The 23,883-nt window shown below is 42.2% G+C and overlaps 1 protein-coding gene across 1 annotated transcript in view; it reads left to right on the top strand.

Annotated features, from left to right (window-relative positions):
- The window catches only part of pak5 (p21 protein (Cdc42/Rac)-activated kinase 5), a 69,668-nt gene that overhangs the window by 41,777 nt on the left and 4,008 nt on the right, over positions 1–23,883 (top strand). Inside the window, exons 3-7 of the mRNA XM_084559839.1 lie at positions 13,006–13,845; positions 17,819–18,028; positions 18,752–18,893; positions 18,981–19,135; positions 20,155–20,288. Of these exons, the coding sequence (XP_084415965.1) occupies positions 13,006–13,845; positions 17,819–18,028; positions 18,752–18,893; positions 18,981–19,135; positions 20,155–20,288 (1,481 nt within the window). The remainder of the gene's footprint in view (positions 1–13,005; positions 13,846–17,818; positions 18,029–18,751; positions 18,894–18,980; positions 19,136–20,154; positions 20,289–23,883) is intronic.

Here is a 23,883-nt window from a genome sequence, read left to right as displayed (position 1 = left end):
AATGACACAACACACCTACATGTAGTAAAATTAATTATATGGTCTAACAATCCAACTACACATCCATCCATACAGTTTCTGTCCAAGTATAAGCACTTTCAGGGAGTTGTGTCACATACACACAGTTCTGTCAACGTCTGCACCCCTTTTCAAAGTCCCTTTAGAGCACTATTTTTAAAATCCTGTAAATGGAAACATGAATACTTACAGTGTTTTCCCTAGAATTCTTTTCTGCTGTGTTGCTGGATGTCCACAAACATGCCACATCAGGCCATAGTCACGTGTGTTAGAATAGCTTAGAAGTTCAGCCCTCTCTCAGAAAGGAGGGGAGAGAGTGTCCTCCCTCGAGAAAATGTTACATATTTAAATAAATAAATAGGCATTTTCACGTCACATTGCAACGTTATTGCTATAACGATAGCTGTGGACAAAATGTTGGAAAAGTTGGAGCAGATAATACATTAGAAAAAATAAAAAAGCTTTAAGACAAAACTTTCTGAAGAAGTCAACTGGGGATAAACGACAACCAGTAGATCTGGGAAAGGTCATTTAGTTCATTTTGTTTCTCTCACATTGATTTTTACATTCATTCTGTTTAGACGGTGCCCTTTCAGCTTCAGCCTCATAACTGTAGGAAAACCCCTTTTAAAATGACCTCAGAATCATTACAGACAGGGTTACTCATGGTTGCCTTTGTGTACTGAAAACATGAAATGCACTAAAACAGCTTGGTACCTGGATAGGCCGCATGTTATTTAAGTGTTGTTCAAACCTACTGTAAACAAAAGCTGGCTTTATTTAGATGACACACTCACATCTTGTGACTGTTTTCTTATTCGTGGTGAAGGTCAGGGGAAATAGCATGACGGATTGTGTTGATAAAGTGGCATTTTGAGAGAGGATGTTGTGTAGTGTGACTGCTGCTGCTGCTGGAGGTGCAGGAAGAGAACCACTCTGTCATGAGTCTGTGACGTGTCAGGTGTGAACTGCACTGGTTTACATTAGAAGTAACATTTACATCTCTACTTTGGTTCGCTACTGAATGCTACCACGCATATGAAGAATATTTCCTGTAATGAAGACTAACAGGTAAAAATTGGACGGATCAATCCCTGATGAACAGTGTGTTTGAGGATCTATTATGCAATGAAAGTGTACTTTACATTTTTTTTCTCTTCAGCCTGTTTTTGTCTTCCTCTTCTTCAGTTTTTCAGCTTTTAACGGTTCCCAGAATGACGGCTGACACTCTCCAGAGTCCACACCTAAACTTCTTGCATTTCAGCTGAGGGCTCCATGTACTGTAGGTAGTGTAGGTGGAGAGGACTCTGGTGATATTTTAGGTAGCTGAACATCTCCCTGCTGTCAAACCCATTATAGCTGCGCTGAAAATATCTCAGCCTTACATCACACTGTAACACTGGAAATATGCGACAAAATGCACCATGAATTCAAAGGTAAATGTGTTATTTAAGAGTGCGTTCTGTTTTGCTTGATTTGTTCAGTGATTCAACTTTATTAGAAAGGTGATAGTGTAGAGAGACAGGAAATGATTAGGTGGCAGAAAGGCAACGACATGCAGCAAAAGGTGCAGACTGTGACTGAAGCTGCACCACTGCAGTGAAAACTATGGCCTTAATTTATAGGGGCTTCAGCTCGACCAGGAGAGCTATTGGGAGAACCCTGAATCTTAATTCTATCAGTATGCTCATTTAGTCTGAATCAGAAAGATCCAAGGGCATTGCAGTGTGTGTAAAACCAAGACAAAGGGCTGACTGGCATAGTCAACCGCACGTGACATCGGGCATGACTGTAAATGTCACTGGGTCAGTGATCGCAGTGCACAGCCGCCCACCTTCCCCCACCAGCTTATTGGCAGTTGACAGAGGGGGAAACTTGATCATTAAGTCTCTCAGTGGTTGGCTTTGCTGGGTGCAGAGTCAGACTTACAGTCTGTTGGGCTGCATCCGGGCAGAGCTACTTATTAGGATTGGCAGACCTCTGGGCCGGAGCGAGCGGGCAGATTGAGGTGTTTGAAGAAGCCAGGGAAACTGAGACAGGTCGCTGTAGTGATGAAGACTGAGGAGGCAGTGGTGCTTAAACCCCAGGCGCAGACGATTCATAAACAGTTACAGGTGGGGTGTTCAACTCTTTCTGTTTCTGGTGAGCCAAGACTGCATGCTGGTATGCTAGCTATGCATATTTGTCTGTGCAACAGGTCTGTGTTGACTGCCAGCAGTTCCAGGCACTTAGTGAAAACATATCAAACTAAACAGTGATGGTAGGAGTCTTTTTTTTATTGCTGACATTACAGAGACCACTTGTATAAAATGTCACATATTGGGGCATGTCTTCTTGTTGCATTTTTAACCTGAACTATTCTAGCTGCTCAGAGTGCAGGTTGTTTTCTCATGTTTCTTGAGAGAGTGCAGGCTTGCGCTCTATAAGCACTCCATGGCAGCTGTTTTTGTAGCTTTGCTGGGTTTGCTGTGTGCTTGTATACATATAGATCTCAGAGAGATAGTGTTTCTGTTTAAGCAGGCTCACCCGGTCCTTGCCTCGGGGGTCGACACACAAACCTGTGTCCTTATTGAAAAGGGAAGCCGGTGATTATGGTTCTGACATGAGCTCCAAGAGAGCTGCTAATTTGAGGAGGTGTTTTATTGCAGCGGCTATAAATGATACTGGGTGAGCTCCAAGGAAGTAGACGGTCCAGACTGAGAGTGAATGAGGTCCAGACAAGGTCTTAGATGTGGAGCAAGCCCAGAAACTCTTAGCATCTCTTGTCCCCTTGCTGCAAGTCTACTGTTTAGTGGAGTGGAGTATTTCTTTGCTCATATCAAAGAAGCTGCATCAACAAGTAGATTGTCATGCACAATAATGTTCATGCAACGTTTTAACAAACAGAACAGAAAGTTAAGTGTTGCAATCCATATGCATTTCATTTCAAGTTTAATTTGCTTTTGACTTAGTATGCATCACATCTTATATTGATTAAACTGGTCAAAGCAGAAATAGACTAGAGGGAAAAATAACTCCTGATTGATGTGTGTCTTGTCAGCCATGCACCCTCACACAGATAGAGAGAGCATCTGTCTTTCTTGGCACCGATCTGAAGTGGATGGCATTGATTTAGACCTCTCTCGTTCCTTCCTCCACTCTGTTCCTCATCCTCCTCCTCCTCCTCCTCCTCCTCTGCTTTCTCACTTTGTCTTCTCGTGCGGCTGCCATTCACAGTCACACTCTGCAAATCACCTCTCAGAGCCACAGTCAGCATGGGGAATTTTGGCTTTCAGCAACATGCGCTCTACTCTGCCAGGGCAGCTCAAAATGTCCTGGCTAACAACCATCCTTCAGTGTCTGAATGTGGGTTTTCTGGAAGGACATTTAGGCTGTGAATTTTAAACAGGGAAGGATTGTTGCAGGGTGTAATAAAATGATTTGAGGCGACTGGTGTCGTATGCTTTAAAAGTTAATAGTGGATTAAAAATGCTTCCCAATTTCTTGATGAAGTGACTTTTTAAAATCCTAATCTTCTCAAGCACATAAGATTATTTTTTTACTGCTTCTCAGTAGTAAAAATAATCAGCAGCAGCTTCTCAATCAGCATGTGCTGCTTTACACTTGATGTGAGGTTATTTAATGACTGGACTTGTAGTATCCTCGTGTGGCCAGATAACAAACTGCAACTCACAGCTGAAATCCTGCAATGTGGAAGATTACTGAATGAAAATCCTTTTTGGATCCGTCCATCAGCATTAGAGGGGCATCATTTTTATTATTTGATAAGTCTACTCTTATTCTGACTCTATTTTGATGAAGCGGACCTGATTGCTCATAAATGCTCTTACATAACCAAAATATAATAAGCAGTCAAGTTTATTTTCTGATCATATTTATATTTATAAAAATGAGTTAACTGAAGAATTTAAACTGGCTGTACTCTGATAACATGTCAGAATAGATCTGTGTTGCAGAGACAGAAGTGAAACTGAACTATTAGCTGGGGTCTGATTTTGATGCTTAATACTGATTGTGTTACTTTCACGATATCAATCTGGGATCTAATTCTGGGATTCAATTTAATTTTTATATCTTCTACAACAACACAAATTGTGTCAAGAATCTTTACAAAACCCAGCCTGAGACCCCAGAGCAGGCATTAAGGTGACGGTGGCTTTAACAGGAAGAAACCTTTAGCAGAACCCAGCTCATATGAGGAGTCGAATCTGACTGAGTCCAGCTGGGTAGAGATAGAAAAAGAGAGAGGAAAGGATGAGAGGAGATCAGCAGGAGGAACGAGATAAACTACACCTGTCATACATACACCAATCAGCCACAACATTAAAACCACTGACAGGAGAAGTAAATAACATTGACCATCTTGTGACAGTTCAGTGTTCTGCTGGGAAACTTTTGGACCTGGCATTCATGTGGATGTTACTTAGACATGTAGCACCCACCTAGACCAGACCAGGAACCCCCACCCCATAGCAATGACACTCCTTGATGGCAGCAGCCATCCCCAGCCGGATGCAGCCTGACACAGGCACACACACAAAAACGATTTAGGAACAACTCAAAAAAACATGAAGAACAGCACAAGGTGTTGACCTGGCCTCCAAATTCACTAGATCCCAAACTGATCAAGTGTCTGTGGGATGATCCACAGAGGCTCCACCCATAGGACCCAAAGGCCCTCGCCCTCAGAGGGCCCATGTCCATTCTCTGATGAGTCACAACTGTTTTTGAAGGCACAAGGTAGACCTACACAATATTAGGAAGGTGGTCATGCCTGATCAGGATAAAGTATGATTGTAAACAAGTTCACCTTCATGATATAATGTCTCTTCAGTGTGTCTTTTAATAGCAATCTTGATGATGCCAATTGTAAAAATATAGGTTGAAAGCATGCATGTGTGGGGAATAGAGGGGTAAAAGTGACAAGAGTTGAACAGACATGAGGGGATAAACAGTCTAACGAGAAGAAACTGAAGGAGGATGGAAGGGGGCGGCAGTGTGTTGTAGGGGCCTATAACTGGCTGACAGGGCTCAGATTAATGAGCACTGGTGTGTAATTAATCTATAGCGGGCAGCTGTCTGTTTATCTGTCTCCAAATTGACAAGAAGATAACTGGGACATCAGATTGATCTCCTCCTCCTCCTCCACTAGCTCTCTGCCTCCTCTCCCCTCTCCTCTTTTATATCAGAAAGTTTCTCAGACAGTGACAGACTCACTCGCGAACTCTCTGAAAAGGACAGGCGCACCGAAAACCATTTAGATCAAATGAATGGTTCCTCTTGCAAAGGCAGTTTATCGACCGTGTCCTCTTCATATTATATTTTCTAGACATTTCTGCTGTCTCTGAATCCGCCTTAATCTGCCAGTGCTTAGAGGGATGGATAATAACGAAGGGTGTCCAGGCTTTACTGCATTAATATGCTTAAGGTCAGGGGATTTGCTCTGACTGTATGTTTGTATTTCATTATGCCTATACCACTAATCCATTTTGCTGGAAATCATTCCTGATTCCATGCATTACACACTGTGTAAGTCATGGATCCTGGAGCTTGTAGCTGAGCCTTTAAGGTCAAAGGTCACTGGGTCACGCTGGTCTGAGCCGCCGTATGGGGAGTTGTGGGGGTCGGCGGTATAATTTCACTGGTGGACAACAGAGCTTGACAATAACATTTTTCTTTAACTGATGTGTGTACGCTAAATACAACGTGCACATATCATTACCTTGGACTGAGGAATCACAGTCCTAGGTCTATGTGGGATAAGGGTACTGTATACGAATGTATATGTTATCCTACTGACATATAAAGTAGTTCCCAATCTTATTTTGCTTATGACTTCAAATAATTCAATGCTATTCTTGCTTTCACCATTCTCCACTTTAAAGAAAAATGCTTTGCTGCTCAATCTGCATTCAGATGACATTCCAAGCCTGTTATGTTGCAAGAAGAGGTTGCTCTTCAACAGTAAAGTCTTATATGGAGTTGTAAACTAAAAATGATTTCAAACAAAGTGGCACATCTCAAACTTCCAAATAACTAAGGCCAAAATACAAACATTGATAGATGTTGGAGATGTGCTCCAAGCCAGCTATCAGCACAATGAATTTGGTACTAAGTGCCATAGTTGTGGAGGGTATTTTCTTGCAGTAAATGTTTGAAGTTTGACATCATCATATGTCAATCAGCTGTATTAGTCGCTCCTTTTAGTCATCACCTCAGTTATGTTGCCTGGTTTAAATAATTTGGTACTTGCCCATTTCTGGCTATCATTACTACAACTCGCTTAATATTATTAATAATCCACAGTCTTAGTTGATGGTTCTAGTCAGCTTTCATTATTACATATTGCATGATGCTATCTACTTATTTAATGAAACCCTCCGTCAACAGGCTCTCCTCAGCAGGATGAGATGATGATTATTAGCCACTGTAACTAACAGGCAGCAGGATGGCCTGAGGAAACAGGTCAGCTCATAGCCTATTAATCATGGAAATGCTCCAAAATCCACTCCTTGAATAATCCTGTTCATATTTGCTGCAGCCTCGTCTGTAGTTCTGCTAATAACGTGTCAAAATCTTCCACTAAATAATACAGGTGTGTTAACCTGTCAGGCTGCATACCAATCTGAGGTCAGATTTGACTGGGTTTTGAGGTCAGAGTTAGTCGTTCTAATTAATAGCTGACATACAAGATACTTGCCTCAGGGAATTCTATTACCAGAAGCCTCACTGTACTTTGTTCCTTTATCAGTGAAATTAACATCCACATCATTTTAATTCACGGTTGACACAGTTCGCGATTAATATGCTTGTTCAGACTAGACATACAGAGTCTGACCAGCAGAGAGCAGCAGAGCACAGAGCGACTCTTCCTGCTTCATTTCTGACTCATTTTGAGGTTCCTTGATGTAACATAACAACTTCTTGTCTAAGGAAACACATGAAAATGTAATTTCATTCATCCATCTAAGTTTTTTCTTGCATATTTGTAAGTGTAAAGTAATGTGAGGATGGTAGTAATGAGACATTTTCTTGGTAATCAACAAAAACAGATCAGCTAGCTAAACAGAAAGATTAAAAATGTGTTCCTGTTTTAACTATTTTACTTAGTACCAAATAGAAAACTTCCCTCCACTAAATGTCCAAGGAAATTTGGGGAAAATAGCAACATTTACTCTATAATAAAGTGTTAACATACTTCTTGATTAAATAATCTGCTTTGAAATAGCTATTAAGAAATTAGAGTAGGACTTAACTTAAAACCTGATTTAATGTCGATCATTTTAAATCAATTATTCATTTATTTTTTTCTGCCAGTGTTAACACATACAATTACACAATTCAAGGATACATTTACATTTAAGATATTCCCTGAATAAATTTAGGAGCTCCTTGATGATATTTACACATTTACTGTATATTTAACTGTATTCTACAATGAGGTGTTTGAATAGTACATTAACTAAATAAAATAGTTAGACTAGATTATTTTTATTTTTTAACATAAAAACACCGCTAGAACGTGTTTTTTATAGGCAGACCACAGTGCCGTGGTGGTTAGCACTGATGCCTCACGACAAGAAGTTTCTGGATTCGAATCCAGGCCGACTGGGGCCTTTCTGTGTGGAGTTTGCATGTTCTCACCCTGTCTGCATGGGTTCTTTCCAGGTACCCCCCCACCCAATTTCTTACCGTCCAAAGACTTGGTTTTAGGTTAATTGGTGATTCTAAATTAGCTGTATGTAAGTGTGAATGGTTGTCTGTCTCTCCGCGTTAGCCCTGCGATAGACTGGTGACCTGTCCAGGGTGTACCCCGCCTCTCGCCCAATGACAGCTTGGAAATGATCCAGCCCCCCTGCAATTCTCCAGAGGACAAGTGGTTATAGAAAATGAATGAATATGTTTTTTGCTGGAGCATTTTGTGCTCTAGTACCTTGTTGCTTTTACCACTTCCATCCAGCAGATGGAGCTGAAGGATAAGAAAAAGTTAATCTCAGCATTTACCTGAACTGAGTGAGATGATCTATTTAAATTCCAGTTTATTGAGGATTTGTGCTTTGTTGTTAAAGATAGGAACCTTTGTCTTGTGTACAAAAAGATACTGTGAATGATGGATGCTTGATCTTATACAAACAATATCTTCACCCCGTTTATGTGTCAAGTGTGGTAGTAAATTTGATCATTCATTAATCAGGGCTGTAGGTCGTTTGGTCCTTCTCAAGACAGTCAAAGGAGAGTCGTGAGCAGTCTCTTTATCTGCTGTCTCAAGGGCTCTTGGATATTATCTTTCTCACGCAGCAGTGAATAAGCTTCTGTTCACGAATTGGTCACTGACGCAGAAGGATACTGCACTTCAGCAACAGCAGCAGCAGTAGTAGTAGTAGAAGTGCGTGTGCGTGTCTGTGTATAAATACCCATGCATGCTCACCCTCCGCAGTGTGAGTCGTGACAGAGCTTCACAGAGTGGAGATGGTGCCTTAGATTTAATATACACGGCAGAGAGAGAGAGAGAGAGCACAGAGATGAGGATGAAAAATGTTTCCATTCACACGTTCTCTCATTCTACTTAATTATATTACTACATATCAGCAATTACATCCACGTCAAAAAAAAAAAAGAAAAAAAAACACAGTTTGGATGGTTATGTTCTGGCAGGAGAGCCAGGTGTGGGTGTGCTGAGTAGGTGATGTTCTGCAGCGCGTGTGTTCTGTGAAGCTGAAAGATAGCTTGTGAACTTTAATGGACTGAAACGTGCAGCATGTCATCTGTCACTTCAAACATCCAAATATACGCACAATATAAAGTGAACGGCTGTAGGTTAGGTCTGTTGGTAGGGCTAGGAAAAGTTATTTTGGAGATGTCACCTTGTGCTGTTGGAATTTGTGCACATCAGCACGTTCACTATTAGTGATGATGATGTTTGTTAGTTGCAGTCCACTGCCTTCTCCTCATTTGGCAAAAGGCTATCAGTCCATATACAGGAGTAACAACACTGATGACGTCGTGCTGAAGTGTTTTTGAGCTAACCGGGTGGCTTAGACCTTACTCACCAACTGGGGTAATCATGAGCGCAAATCATTTTAAGCAGTTTCTCCTGTACCTATGTGTGTGGCAGTCGCGTCTGTATGATTATGAAGAAAGTCACCAGAGCAGACGATCTAAAAATGAGTCATATTTGACTTTTTCAACACTTACCCAAGGCTTTTATTCATTTAAAACACAACTAACTTTCAACATAAAAAATAACTAAATTCACCTTATACAGCAGTTTTAGAAGCAAACCCAAGTGTAGCAGTCGTGCAAAGGAGCCATGCAGTTGAGGAACTGAGACACTCCTCCTCCTTTTCCTTTTCCTCTTCCTCCGGTCCCTCAGTCGTCCCGGGACCCTGCTGGCCAGTGAAGCGCAGCCTCCAAACCAGGGTTCTAGCAAGGAGTCACAGGAAGGGCAAGCTCATTAATTATCTCTCCCTCTCTTCCTCCCTCCGTCCGCCCATCACACCCTCCCTTCATTACCAGCAAGGTTAATCCCCCCTTATCTCCCAATGAGCCTCATTTTTCACTGCTCCTTTTCTACGACACTCCCTCCCTTGCCCCTTCTCCGTCCTCCCTTTTATGGGATTCTTCTTCTTTCTTCACAGCTGCTTCTTGGGTTCTCATTCTGCTTTACTGTTTCCCACCATACTTTACTGTTTGCTCACTGCCCCAGTACTCATTTCCATTTTTCTTACATCCTGTCATCCTGTTCTTTTGTATCATTTCTTATTAATTTTCTCTTCTGGTTTCCTTTGCTTTATATTTCTTTGCTCTCTTTCCTTCTCCCTTTTCCTCTCCCCTCTCCCGTGCTTACCTTGAACAGGCCGTGGTGAGTTGAGAGAGTAGATCTATTACAGCTTATCACTAAAGGACAGGCCAACGCTGCACGCTGGTGAAATATGGCTGCTGTCACAGACGCCGCCGAACGCGACCCGTGCACAAGGCTCACAGAGCAGTAAGGACAGAGGGGGAAGGGGGGAGAGGAAGGGGATGGTGAGGTGAGAATGCCGGTATCAGCCCCCTAATTCAAATTAATGGGAAGATTTCCAGGCTTGATGCCGGCCGCTTGACAGTGATTTGGCACACAATTAACCTTGTCTCCCTCTCCCCTCTGCACCCTCGTCACCTCCTCAGCTTCACCCTCCGCCTTGCTCTCCCTGACTCTCTCTATCCCCTGTACCTGTCACGCTCCTTGACACAGTCTTATTGATTAGGAACCAAATGGAGATGATGATGTTTTATGAGATAACTGACACTCCCTACTGTTGTATGCCAATTGAATTAGTTCTGAATCACCAACATCCGCGGAGCATAACGCGATGTGACTCGGCCTCATTTTAGGTTGCGCACAAACCATTCACAAATTCATAGCACAGTTTAGGTGAGGTGTGGGGAAAATCCTGATGAGAGTAATGGCTGCAGTGATGATGAAGCAGCAGTTTTATTGGTTTCTTTTTAAAAAGAAAAACGCACCTTACTAATGTGAAAAGCCGACACGTGTGGTGTTACTCATGAGTATGTCTTGCAGATTTTATTATTTTTTTTAACGTGAACCCAGACCTGCTCTGTGAACTGCAACATCTGTCCAGAGCGTGATTGATTTCCATTCACCGACCTCTTTAAAAGACCATCCGTCCTGGAGCCTCAGCCCTTCAGCTGGATTTTACTCACTGCTTTTATAGGCCATTTCACCTTGGGTTCCAGTTCACGGCACCAAACAGCCTATAGCTTTCTAACAGAGGAGAACAACTGGAGTGTTAAAGGGAGAGAGGGGAAGTGTACCAAAATAGGAAGGAGAGACCGTGTGAGAGGACCACCCTCAGTAAGACATGAAGCATCTGAAGATTTAAGACTTTAAGAGGCATAGTAGGTATCTATTTGCTAGATAAAACTATGGTGGCTGAGAGAGCTCAATGCACTACAAGACAAAACCCACGCAAAGTAAGAAAATATCTTTATCATATTGACGCTACATGTGCTGCAAATACCTGCAACACCACAAATGTTTCAGGGCACCGGAAACGTTTTGTAACTTGCAGTTGCTGACATTTGCTAATCGTCACTAGTGTTGGAAGTGTTGTTGGGCTGTATTTGTTCTTTGTTTTAAGATCCTGATTGCATGATTCCATATAAGCGTTTTGCTTTATATTAGCTTGTAAATTCAATTAATCTGACGACATATACAATTCACTGGTAGGTTCACAGCATTAGTACCATTTATTCTGAGCCTTTTCATAATTTCTTGGGGTCTCCTAGAAACGTTTCCATTGTCGTTTGTGCAGGTATTTGCAAGTGTTGAGAATATTTGTCGTGAGTATTTCCTGTCGAGGTGTTTTCTTTGTTTCTATTCGCATGTGTTTTCTTAAGTTGCAGTGCGTTGAACTCCTGTTTAAAATACCTCAGCAGTTATTAGCAGAGTCCCGGTTAAGATCACCAGTGTGAAGGCTGGAACAGGAGAGATAATAGTATTTTGTAGTAGTCGTGTAGAAGAATGACGTAACTATACAGAGGGTGTTTGCAGGTAGCTAAGAGAAGCAGTCTGGACGTATCCCTGCGTCTGCACAATGCTGCTGCGAGCTGACGATTATCCGGGGTTTTCTAACAGCCTCAGCACATGTGACATGGACAAACCAGAGCAGGGACAAGTATGACAGTTATGTGACAGACAGCAAGGCGTGAGCGCTGTCAAAGGGTCTGAGAACTTGCTGACGTGACACTGTTGGGTTTAAAAGGGTTCGACAAACACTTACAGAGGTGGAATGCAAACCGTGTTGTCAGGTTGGCTGCTGTAATCCTTTGCAAATTTAAAGATATACGATTTTTAGCTCTGAATGGTAAGTTAACATTGCATACCAAATACCATACAGTCAATTCTACCCCAGTGAGAAGAACATCTGTTGGTCATGGGAAAACTGAAACCCTGAACACCATAAATGACTAAACTATGATGGGCACATACTAGTAAAACGCCACTGACATGCTGTCAGATGTAGATTTGTTTGATCATCTCCAATAGCTCTCCAATACATTATGCAAGAGTTTGAAATTCTAATAATCCCTGCAGCTCAGCCTCCTTTCAGCACTCAGTGGTCACGCAACATGTTTCCATTGTTCTAACTCACTGTTTCGTGATATGTTCAAGTGGCGGGGAGGCCGGCATATAAAAGGTGTGTGTCTGGCTTTTGCCATCATGCGCATAATTTGGAGGTGGTCCACACTACACACAACACGCAGCAAGCACGCTCACAGACTGTAGTTTAAAGAAGTACTACTGTAGCAGCAGCTCCCTGTGACTCACGACACAGCCATATAAAGGGCTTAACACAAGGTGGGAGGGGATAAGCAGCATCCCTGATGTTTAAGCTGCCTTCGCTTTGAAGCAGATGTGAGAATGTGTGTGTTTCACTCCTGTGTGTGTGTGTAAGAGCACGTCGGTGTGCTCGTGCGCCTCGCGAGCACTAAACCAAACTTCACGACTATTAATGTATCCTGATCAGCCCACTGAAAATGAAGCTAATCTGTTGCGAGGGAAATGGGGCAGGAATTAGCTTGCTCAATCCACCACTGGTTTCCTTTTAGCATCTGAGGTATGCCGTCATTTATCTCCATGCATTTTCTTTCATCTCACAACAACTAGTGTTTGTGTAGACCGATGCCTGCCGTTCTTTCAGAGGACTAATACCGACGTTCATTTACTGCAAGTGATGATTAATTTCATACTTGTTCCAAAGCCCTGATATGCATGAATTGAAATTCCTGCTTGAAAATGTTTGTGATGGCAGTTAATTGAAGCTGATTCAACAGGAATTTTAATTCATCTCATTCAGTTTTCAACCAGGAATGATTAAACTGAAATTGAATGTACTGCAACCCAAGTATCAGGGAAATTTCCATCAAGTCTCGACATGAGACTGTCATGTATGTTAAGTGTAAATGTGTTTGTTCTTCTCGTAGACCATTGTTCGAGGGAACCGGCCACCCAAAGATGCCTCCATCAACGGCCTGCTGGAGGAGTTTGACAACATCTCGGTAACTCGTTCCAACTCCCTTCGTAAAGAGAGCCCACCGGGCCCTCATCAGGCTGGAAGCAGCTCCAAACCCTTGGGCAGTGGTCATCCCGCTGCTCCAGAGGAGAATGGATTTCACCACTATTACTCCCGCTACTCCTGTGACCTGGACACCTCCAGCAGGGACTTTTCTCTGGATCCCAGCAAGCCAGGATTCTCCATAGATGGGGACTGGGCAGTTGGGAGGCACTATCGATTCACCAAGCAGAACGGCCACTCACACCCCATACGCAGCCCCTTCTACCCAGATGCCATGCCTCAAAAATCAGACTATGGCAAGCTTCCCCCAGACTATCACACCTACCTAGAGAGCAAAGGGCGCTCAGCTGATGAGGTGGCCTCTACGGTAGGGAGTGGAGTGGGCTCCAGTGGCTACTACCGGGCGTCAGTGGGCGGCTCATCCAGCCAGGACTATCGGGACACATCCGTAGGCACACCATCTCGTGCCTCACTACACAGCGAGCAGATCAACTACCCAGACAGTGAGTGGAGCTACGGCGGCCTGCGGGACGAATACGAAAAGCGGCCCAAGAGTTCATATGTGACCCAGACCAGCCCCACACCAGCTATCAGGCAGCGATCTCGGTCAGGCTCTGGGCTGCAGGAGCCAAATGTCCCCTATGCGGCCAGTGGGGCTTTCAAGAACCCTCCACAGGCCCACCCATACAGCTCCTACACCTACCCTCGGCTGTCAGAGAGTCTCGCTAACTCACAGACCTTAGCCAAGGTAACTAAAACACAAAAGCTATCCATTCTAGGAACCACCTCTAATAACAAAAACATTTGTTTATGAAAATAATTGTGACAGGGGCGTAGACTGTGTTTGCACGCATATTGTACAAGCTATCCAATTACAGTGGCTGTCCAGGAAGTACTCCACAGTCACACCTGACAAGCCTGTAGAAACATTTCAGAGAAAATTACACAGATTTGTCTTCGCATTTAGTCCAACCTCCTCTTCATCTGCTCTCCCTTTCAAATGTTTTGTCCTTTTCCTTTTTCCTCTTTTTCTCCTTCACCATCAGTTTCTAGTTCTTTCTGATCCTTGATCTATTTGTCTTTTTTTCCGGCCACTGTGCCAGATAGATGGTGTCAGCTGTTAATCTACTCTTCCTTGAGGGAGGCAGGCGCTGCCACATACAGAATTACCCCTCTGCAGTGGCCACTGTCTCTGCACACAGATCAATTATTGCCCATGCTGACCATTGACCGGAAAGCTGTGGATCAAAGAAAGAGTTACAGAGACCAGACAAAGAGAGGAACAAAGGAATGCAGTGATTAAAAAAAGTCAGAGGTGCTGACATGTCAGGAAGAAAGCGAAAATGAAATCGCCTGTGCTGGAGGAAGTAGACATGAATAAACCAGAGTAGAAATGGCAATAATGATAATATAACATGTGATGCTCTTGAGATTTTTTTGCATGAGGACGAGATTAGTCACTGATATGACTCAATATTAACATTAGTTTATTTTATATGAAGGACATAAACACATATTAGTATGAACTGCAATCTCAGTGAAATATTATAAGACAGATGTGATTGTAGCAAAGCAGTATGATTATAAATTTACATATAATTATAACTACAAACACTGTAGGCAGCTACAACTGCTGTAATGTATGAGTTTAGCTTAATAGCTCAAGGGAAAACAGGCAAGCTTTATTTCAGGTTAAATAGTCTGCTTACATTTGCACAAATGTGTATCATCTGTATAGAAGCTGAATTAAGATGACACCCACAAGCTACACACGGTATTAAGTGCTTGGCAAACAACACTGGCAACATGTAGTCATATTAAACACTTCCAGAAACAAGCGTACTAGCCCATTATTTTATGTAAAGATGCCACACACGCAAAATCAAACAAAGCAGCTTGTGGTAAATGTAACTTGATATCGATGTAATGTGTCATAGCTTATAGATTTCCATAGTACATGAAACAGCTGCACTGTATATTTGTTGGCTCCAGGATAGATGTGCAGCCTATGTCGTGCTCCACTGGAGCATTGGTTAGAGACACCCAAGAGACTTCTCCATACAATAAGAGCAAACAAACCATCCATGCCTTACTGGCCATATGTTTTCAGTATAAGTTACCTGTAGTGAATCTTTTGTACCAACATTATTCTTGTAAAGAGCTGCACCTGCCACAGATGCCAAGAGAATAGAATTGTAGAAACTAGCAAAAGATGATATTGGCAAGTGATTAGCCGGGGCAAGTCAGAGTGGTCATTCTATAAGGTGTTCACGCGTTCATACTGTGACTTTATATAGGCTGCATACGATTCTTCAAAGCTTTCAGAGCATCATTAAGCCCATTATGCGGTGAGTACCACTATCACGGCCCTCCGCCATCCCTCCTTCACACACAGTAAGTCTGGTAGCTCTGAGGAAAACTGGGTTTGCTGATGTAGATCCCAGGGTGCCTTGATGAAAAACCATTTAACCTGCACGCCTCAGTAAATTGCCACTCGCAGAAAAAAACAGCCACGGAGAATGCAAGAGTAGCAGGAAATCAAAGTGATGCAGGAAAAGGTCATTTTTCTTTTATATTGTTTATTATAGCCACCTTCTCAATTGTTGTGCTTGAAGAGGCACATTTGCTTTTCTAAAAGTGAACAGTATGTGTAGGGAACGTAGAGAGTCGAGGTAGTGGATCTGAGCAGCAAGCAAGCTGTGGTTGAAGTATATTAGATGATGTATTGCATTTATTTCTTATTTGAATCTAAAATCTAGTCTTAGTCATGTTTGGTGCGCTGATAAAATGGTTATTGTTTAGTCAATTGATGCCATAGGAATCAGTGAACCACATTTCTTCCTTGCAGTGTTTGAAGATGTTGTAGTAGTAGTTAAAACAAAACAAAAAAAAAAGATATTTGGAGTCATCTGACAGCTTAAGAATCACCATTCTTCTGGACTCATGGACGATGTAACAAACCCACCCCTCTCTCTCGTTGTTCATTCTCTGCCTTTTCTTCTCTTTCCCTCATTCAGCCCACTCACACCACTGAAGCAAATCCTTCTTTCCCCCCACACTGTTGTCGGGAGCCGGTGGGGATGTAACAGTAGACATCACGGAGACTTGGCCACACACACAGACAAAGACACAAACGCACACACTTCCCCTCTCTCACTGCCTTCTTCCCTCTTTCTCTTTCTCTCTCTGTGTTCTGTGGCGGGTGTGAGCTCAGTGCCGCAGCTCTCAGTGACAAATTGATGTTGCGGCACTTTCCCTTTCTGCAGCCTTAGCATAAAACTGGCCGAACGATGTTCCACCACGGAATTCAATTTCACAGTTGAGTTAGGTTGTTGATTACCCTGCCAAACTCAGATTAATGCGCGTTTAACCAACATGGATCAGGAGACCCTTGGCTGACAGCCAGCTAGCGGCGCCGGCCAACGATAGAGGGGCACGAGACTGGGCCTCCCAGCACCCCCACACGCACCTGCCTGAGAGTGATTGATTAAAAGAGTTCACACCATGTAATTATACAACATCCCAACACATCAGGGCTCCTCCTCCTACCCTGTCTATACACGCGCGTGTGTGTATGTGAGAGAGTGTGTGTGTCTTTTTGTGTAAGTGGAAAAAGAATAAGGCGTGCAGAAAGAAACTGATAAAAGGGCGGAGAAACTGTTTTTTAATATACTCTCAGTCTCTTGAGAATTTGAAGATCATTTTTGGGAGGCGTGGCAAAGGTAGTTTAATAGTCCCTGCAAGGTGAAGGCAGCTTTATCTTCTAATGTTTGTATATTTTGGGGGGATGTTCTGTTTAGTTCACTCTTGATTTCATTGATATTTACCCATTACAATGATAGATGAATTTAAACAAAGTAAACTTCATGAAAGCCGTCATCCCTCTAATAACGTAAAAGTGAGACTGATAATATGACAGTTAAACATTTCTTGCTGTTATGCACGTAAGACACATCAATGAAGATCAAATACCACATGATTTTTTATAAACTGACTGTATGAATACACCACTACTACACTCATTTGTGCTTCGACATTCTCCTCAAAGTTTGCGTTTGTACGTTTGTGTGTTTACACCATGTCTATTATGAGTCATGTCGTATAAGTGGAGTAATGCTGAGCTTTTAATAGGTCTCTCCGAGTTAAGTTCTGTTTCACCGTGTGTGTTGCGCACGCTCCAGCACAACTTTGCTCCCCTGGCTCTTGGTTGATAAATGGAATAGCTGAGGAGCATTGTAGGATGATAATGATAAAGTACGGTGCCTGTCGTGTGGACTAAATGTTCTCCGTTGGGTTTGTTCAAGGCTACCAGCAGACATAGCGTACTGCACGGCTATGCTAGTACATTTTGACAGCTAACACAATAAAATCCTTCAGTAGAAAATATATAGAATAAAACTGCTGTGATATACAGGAACATGAGACTTATGTCCATAAATCTATTGCCTCAGTGCATACTGGTAGCTGGTACAATCACATAATCACCTCTAAGCCAATCACAAAAAAACCTGAGCATGATTTCCCTCATTTCATTTCAAGTTCTTCCAATTCTCAAATTTAGCTTGGAGAGATTTTACAGTATCAGTTTCATTTCATATTAGCATGTTAGCCTGGATTAGTTAAGCAACATTTGAAGATCCCAGGTTAATGTTCATTTGGATTATCTCCTGCATTAACTTCTGTCACATTTTCTGCTCTTGCGTCTGTCCTCACTCTTTCAGGGCGACTACGAGCGTCCGTCACGTGATGACAGTCCCCAGGTCACAGGGGGTGACACTTACCCCCGAGGGCCTCTTAAGCTACCTCAGAGCCACACCAAGCCCCCTGGCTACCCCCCAGCACACCTGCCGTACCCGCCTATCTTTCACCATTACAAACCCTCGCCCTACCATCATCCCCCCTCTCAGCCCAGCCCACCATACACCCCTCAGGTACAGTATATTCATTGTCTCCCAGTATAAATATTTAATTACTGAAATGCCTCAGTCTGAGTTTTTGGCACCAATCATGATCAGATGAATGGCATCGGCTGCATATAGCAGGCAGAAAGTTACCGCGCTGAGAAGTTGTAAGTGTGCTGCCTGCCATTTGCAGCTCTTCATCTGACAGATCATTGTGGTTGCTCCTTCTTGTTTTATTACTCCCTGGAATATTTCAATAAAGTAATTTACTGTCAAAAACAACAAAAACATAAAAATGAATATCCATTGTCCTGTTTTGTAGAAGCATTTTTAATGAATAATAGCAGTAAGTGCTAAGTTTATGGACAAACACGTTGCATTTCCTGTGACTGCTTAATAATAAAAGCCAGCTTGTGTCTTTCCAACTAAATGCGTTCAATGTGGAGCTGCAGCAGTAGGAAATGTTTGGTTTGCAATATCAGCAGTCTCTGAACCCACCGCCTGTTGTCTGATGACAATTTAGAAATCTATTTATAGTGATGACATTAGCTGTATCTTCATACAGCATTTTTACAGGATTGGAACCACAGACACCTATTCAATAAAACATTAAATATATAAATACTGCAGTACTTTCTTCAGTGGGCCATATGCTCAGTCACCGCATTGTTATCTCATTCACCAATGGGTAGTGATTAAGAGTCTTCATTTCAAGCTCTCACTTGTATCCCTATGTGTTTGATTTTCATACAGGGGGCCTACTCACAGCCTTCATCACCCTACATCCCTCCGGGGGCTTATCCGCCTCCTTCCTGGGGTTCAAGCTCTGACACTCAACCTTCCAGAGTCTCCCACGAGCAGTTCAGAGCTGCACTTCAACTGGTGGTCAACCCAGGTAAATAATGCGGGAACCTGAAAACTGACACGAGAACGTGTATTTTGTGGTGCTGCGTCAAATTTGAGAAAGGTATGTTTGCCATAGGTGACCCTCGGGAATACTTGGACAGCTTTATCAAGATCGGAGAGGGCTCCACTGGTATCGTGTGCATCGCCAGCGAGAAACACAGTGGCAAGCAGGTGGCCGTAAAGAAGATGGACCTCAGGAAACAGCAGAGGAGAGAGCTACTCTTTAATGAGGTGTGCTGGGCATAACTGCACTACATTTGTCTCGAGAAACGTCTCGCCTGAAGGACTGCATGTTTACTGATGTTCATAGCTTACACAATAATCCAGGTAGCTTTGTTGGTGTTGCATTCACTTGGCTGTTGTAAATTAGGCTGCCTGCAGAGCTAACATTTGTAACATACTGTTGATAGCTGAAACAAACAGAAGCAGAGATGACATTTATTTAAATAGCATCATTAAACAAGCCACTTTATTTAAATCTTAGTTGCAAATTAATGAAAAAACACGAGTTCAGCTTGCCTCTGGATCCCTGACATATATCCATTTTATTGCATTCATTTTCTAAATTTAAGATGTGTTCACAGTGAAAACCCAAGGCAAGAAATTTATTCATAGCTGTTGATATTCACGGTGTGCTAACCATGAGAAATGAGCTACATATCATTTGCAGGCAAACTGCTTGTGTAGCACAAACATGCGAATTGAGTAAAGGTTGATCCTTGGATTGTGTTTTTGCTGTGATTTCTATTTTGGGTCTGTGTGTTTGTGCAGGAGAGAGAAAGAGAAAGTGAGTGTATGTTGCATGTGTGTGTGTGTGTGTGTGGTGAACACAGATGTGAAGCAGTGGGCGTTCAGTTGGGAACTAATTTGCTGCATATAATCCTATTAATTTCTGAATGTAATCCTTTTATAGTTAAGCCTCTAGAACATGTTCACATTAGACAAAGAAAAGTTAAATTAATAATAAAAGAAATGAAATAACATGAATACATTTAATAAATCACTAAAATAGTAGATTACTTTTTGTAACACATTTAACAGGCATACCTAAATACTGTATTGAATCCAGCAGTCAATAATAATGGTGTTTTATATTAGAGGAGTGCAACCCCATTTTGTGGATGAAAATATTTTGATTAGGACCTGGGGTTTTATAGAGTAAAATACACATTGTGTATCATGTGCTATCCCAGTAAAATCATCACATCATTATACAAATATATGATAAAAGCTCTTTAATTCTCTTCTAGGTGGTCATCATGAGGGACTACCATCATGAAAATGTTGTGGACATGTACAACAGTTACCTGGTGGGAGACGAGCTGTGGGTCGTCATGGAGTTCCTCGAGGGCGGAGCGCTCACTGACATTGTGACTCACACCAGGTAGCCATTAATTTTTCTTGAATATAATTTTACACCATATGAATGTTGAAGCATAACAAATTGCGTTAAGTGTATGTTAAAAGGAACAAAAAAAAGCTCTGATGATGTAAAAATGCTAGCTTATATATCTTATTATATATTAGACACCAATGTCTAATATACTGTAGCAATTATATTTAAATGCTTATATTTGAAAAAGGCAGTGCTGCATGAAAGTATTGCAATATTTATGTACACCAATCAGGCATAACCAATATTGTGTAGGTCTCCCTTGTGCCTCCAAAACAGTTGTGACTCATCAGAGAATGGACATGGGCCTTCTGAGGGTGTCCTGTGGTGTCTGGCAGCACAGTGTTGTTAGTGGGGGCCTTTGGGTCCTATGGGTTGAGGGGAGGGGCCTCTGTGGATCATCCCACAGATACTTGATCAGTTTGGGATCTAGTGAATTTGGAGGCCAGATCAACACCTTGTGCTGTTCTTCATGTTTTTTGAGTTGTTCCGACGATAGCAGAGGGGTTCAGAGATTATCGCTAATGCAAACACTTGCTATCGAGGCAGCTTCGTAATTAAAGCATGTAACTGGCAATACACGAGCTGACTTTTATTATGAAAGTAAAAGCAGCAAATGTGATGTGCTTGTCCGAGCTTAGAAACGCCATTTTTGTCATTTGTGGATTAGATTTAAATATTTCAGGGAATAATGGAACAAGAAGGAGCTGTCTCTATCTGTAGACATGAGAGTGTCATTCATGAGTGAATCTCATCAAATGCTTTAAAGAAATGGAATAATCATATTTCCTAAATTGACAAACTAGTCCTTTAAAACCTCAACAGCCATGTTTTAAGTGTCTGTCTGCATTGTGACCCAAAAGGATGATAAGACATTACATATAAAGATTAAATAACAAATGTGCCAGAAATCAGGTCACGGTTTTGTGTGTGTCTGTGTGTGTGCTAGTAGAATAAACTGGCCTCCAGTATGTATTTGACCACTGAAACAGACAAAGGGAGCAGCCATATGGAGAAAGATTCATGTCCTCCATTGTTGTTGAATGTGCTGCGATGGCGCCGACATCAAATTAATTTAAATGGTAACTACCAAGAAAATATGTGATATTATGATTTCCGAGGACAACCAGACAGATGGGCTGTAATCCAGCCTTGGCTTTGTTACATTCAGGATTATTTTCCTCCAACTTTTTCAAATTGCTGCTGCGTCGTCGAGTCGTGTTCCTAAGCTGCCGCCTCATTGTTTTAAGCTTACTTTGTGCTTGGTGTTTAATTACAGTCATTTGCGTGGAGTGTCAGCATTAGCGCTGCGCGGTGTCGGGTGCTAATAACACGCTTTGGTGAGGCTGAGCACCGCTGCTGCCGTGAAGTATTTTGAACAGTCTCCCACACAGATGTTTGGCCGTTTGTGTGTTCAGTGTGTGTGTGTTTCGGAGAAAGTTTCATTTTGCACGAGTGCGTTTAGATGTACTAACTCAGAAATCTCAATAAACAGGATATTATTGGACATGTTTTCTTTTTAATTCCAGCCAGTCACCCTACGTGGCGTTGTTGAATTTTAAGCGGAATGATGTTTGATTATTATCCACACAAACTGATCACTTGATTAGGCATTACTGAGAAAATCTAAGGAATACCAATATATTTTCTTCCTCCGTAATTTCAGCCATATTTGCCCAGGTGAAAGCTTTGTGCTATTTCTGTTGAGCCTTTTGTTGTGGAAATAACTGCTGCCTGCCTCGCATTGTGCGAGCCTCATCAGCTTGCTGTGCTCTTGGCAGCAAACGCACACACTGAGATATATATGAACACACACTCAATTCTAAGACACACACACACAGGCGAGTCAGCAGTGGCAGAATGGGCGTCTCCACACCTCAGCCGCATTCAGATTTCAATTATACTTTAGAAGTTGGTTAATGAGCTGCACTTCACGGGGATTTTATCCAGTGTAACCGCATACACATATGTATTTGTGTGTGTAAATGCCTGCAGGGTTTTGTGTGTGCGTAGGTTCCTGGGTAATTTGCCTCCCTTTGACAACCTCTACAGGTTCATTAAAATTGTATTTCAGTGATCATGTTTTCCATTCAGTCGTGTGTGTTTATTTGTGTATGTATGAAGGGCTAAAGATATTGTGAGGTAAGGGGCGGTGCTAAGAGGTGAATTGTTTCGCGTGCACGTCTCCACCCCGTTCACTTTACGTTAGCCAGTTGTTTTTCCATTAGCAGAAAGCTCATTTATCTCTCGTGATTGTAAAAGCATACATGTGTGACAATAAAATCTGCTGCAATCTGCAGTGTGGAATGTGTGTGTGTCTGATATGTGTGTGTGTGTGTGTAGCTCAGGGCTCATTTCTTATAATACAAGTTTGAAAGTGACTGCTCAACAGTGGCATTTATCAGATTGAGCAATAAAGTGAAGTGCATGCCAAGTGAGAAAGAGAGTTTGTGTGTAACCATGTGCTCATATACTTTATATACATGAACATGTACATGTACTACATGTATGTTGTTTTTCCTTGTAGCTTAGAATGAGTGTGTCTACTGTACGTGATGGGAGGGCACACATGCACATACTCATAAACACAGCATGGCCTGGCCAGCTGGGTCTAGATGTTGATGTTCAGTGGAGCCGTGAGTTTCTGTGTGAGCTCAGTCAGACGCACTGCATCGCCCCATCTCTCCATATGGGACCCTCCTGCCTGATCTGCACATCACATCTACAGCCGCTGCAGGCTACTAGAGGATATTTTCAAACCGGATTTCTACTCCATCTCTGTTATGTTGGACTGTAATCTCTTTAGGATGACACCAAAATGTAAAACTGGAGTGCAGCTTGATAAGCAATAATCATTTCTACCAACAACAAAATGTATCATTAGTGGAAATTTAATATATGTCTATTAAGTTGCTATCTGTTGCCAAATTGGATAACAATTGGTGTTTGAGCATATGGATCGCTGACCGCTGAAATTCCATAAAAGTCCTTGCATTCACCGTATTCAGATCTGGGTGTCTGTGGAGACACTCCACTGTAAAATTACAAGTCATCTACAGTTTAGGCACAGACAAACCGACATCACAAAACAATGCCAAGGAGGCCAACTAACATCACCTCATGACGTCTCAGACGAACACCGGCACTCGAACAAACCTCAAAGACTACAGCTAACTAGCACACACATTCCATGTCAGCTTGAGATAAAAAAAAAAAAAACTCACTGTACCTGCAGGTGGAAGTAGTCTGTAATCACCATTCAAAACAGGAAACCAGAAGAAGGAGGGAAGCAAGGAAGAATTACAGGCCATAGTACAGAACAGAGATGAACGTGTCATTGTGAAACTATCTGCATATTGAAATGTTTAGTTGAGAGGAAGATGAAAAATGACAAGAACTCTCTGTGCATGTACTTAAGTTAAGGCATTTACTTGCTTTCATCATTTCAGTTTCTCTGCTTATACACTGGTTGTCTAATCTGAACAGCCAGTCAGAGTAATCTCTCTCACCAGTGCTTGAACACTTCAGCAGCGTTTCCACAAAAATGTATGTTGATAAACACCTATAGTGTCTCTGAGGATGGATG

Source organism: Chelon labrosus (assembly GCF_963514085.1).
Source record: "Chelon labrosus genome assembly, chromosome: 14".
NCBI classification, from domain to species: domain Eukaryota; kingdom Metazoa; phylum Chordata; class Actinopteri; order Mugiliformes; family Mugilidae; genus Chelon; species Chelon labrosus.
The sequence above is the reverse complement of the archived record's forward strand: the minus strand, read 5'-3'. Positions and strand labels throughout refer to the sequence as shown.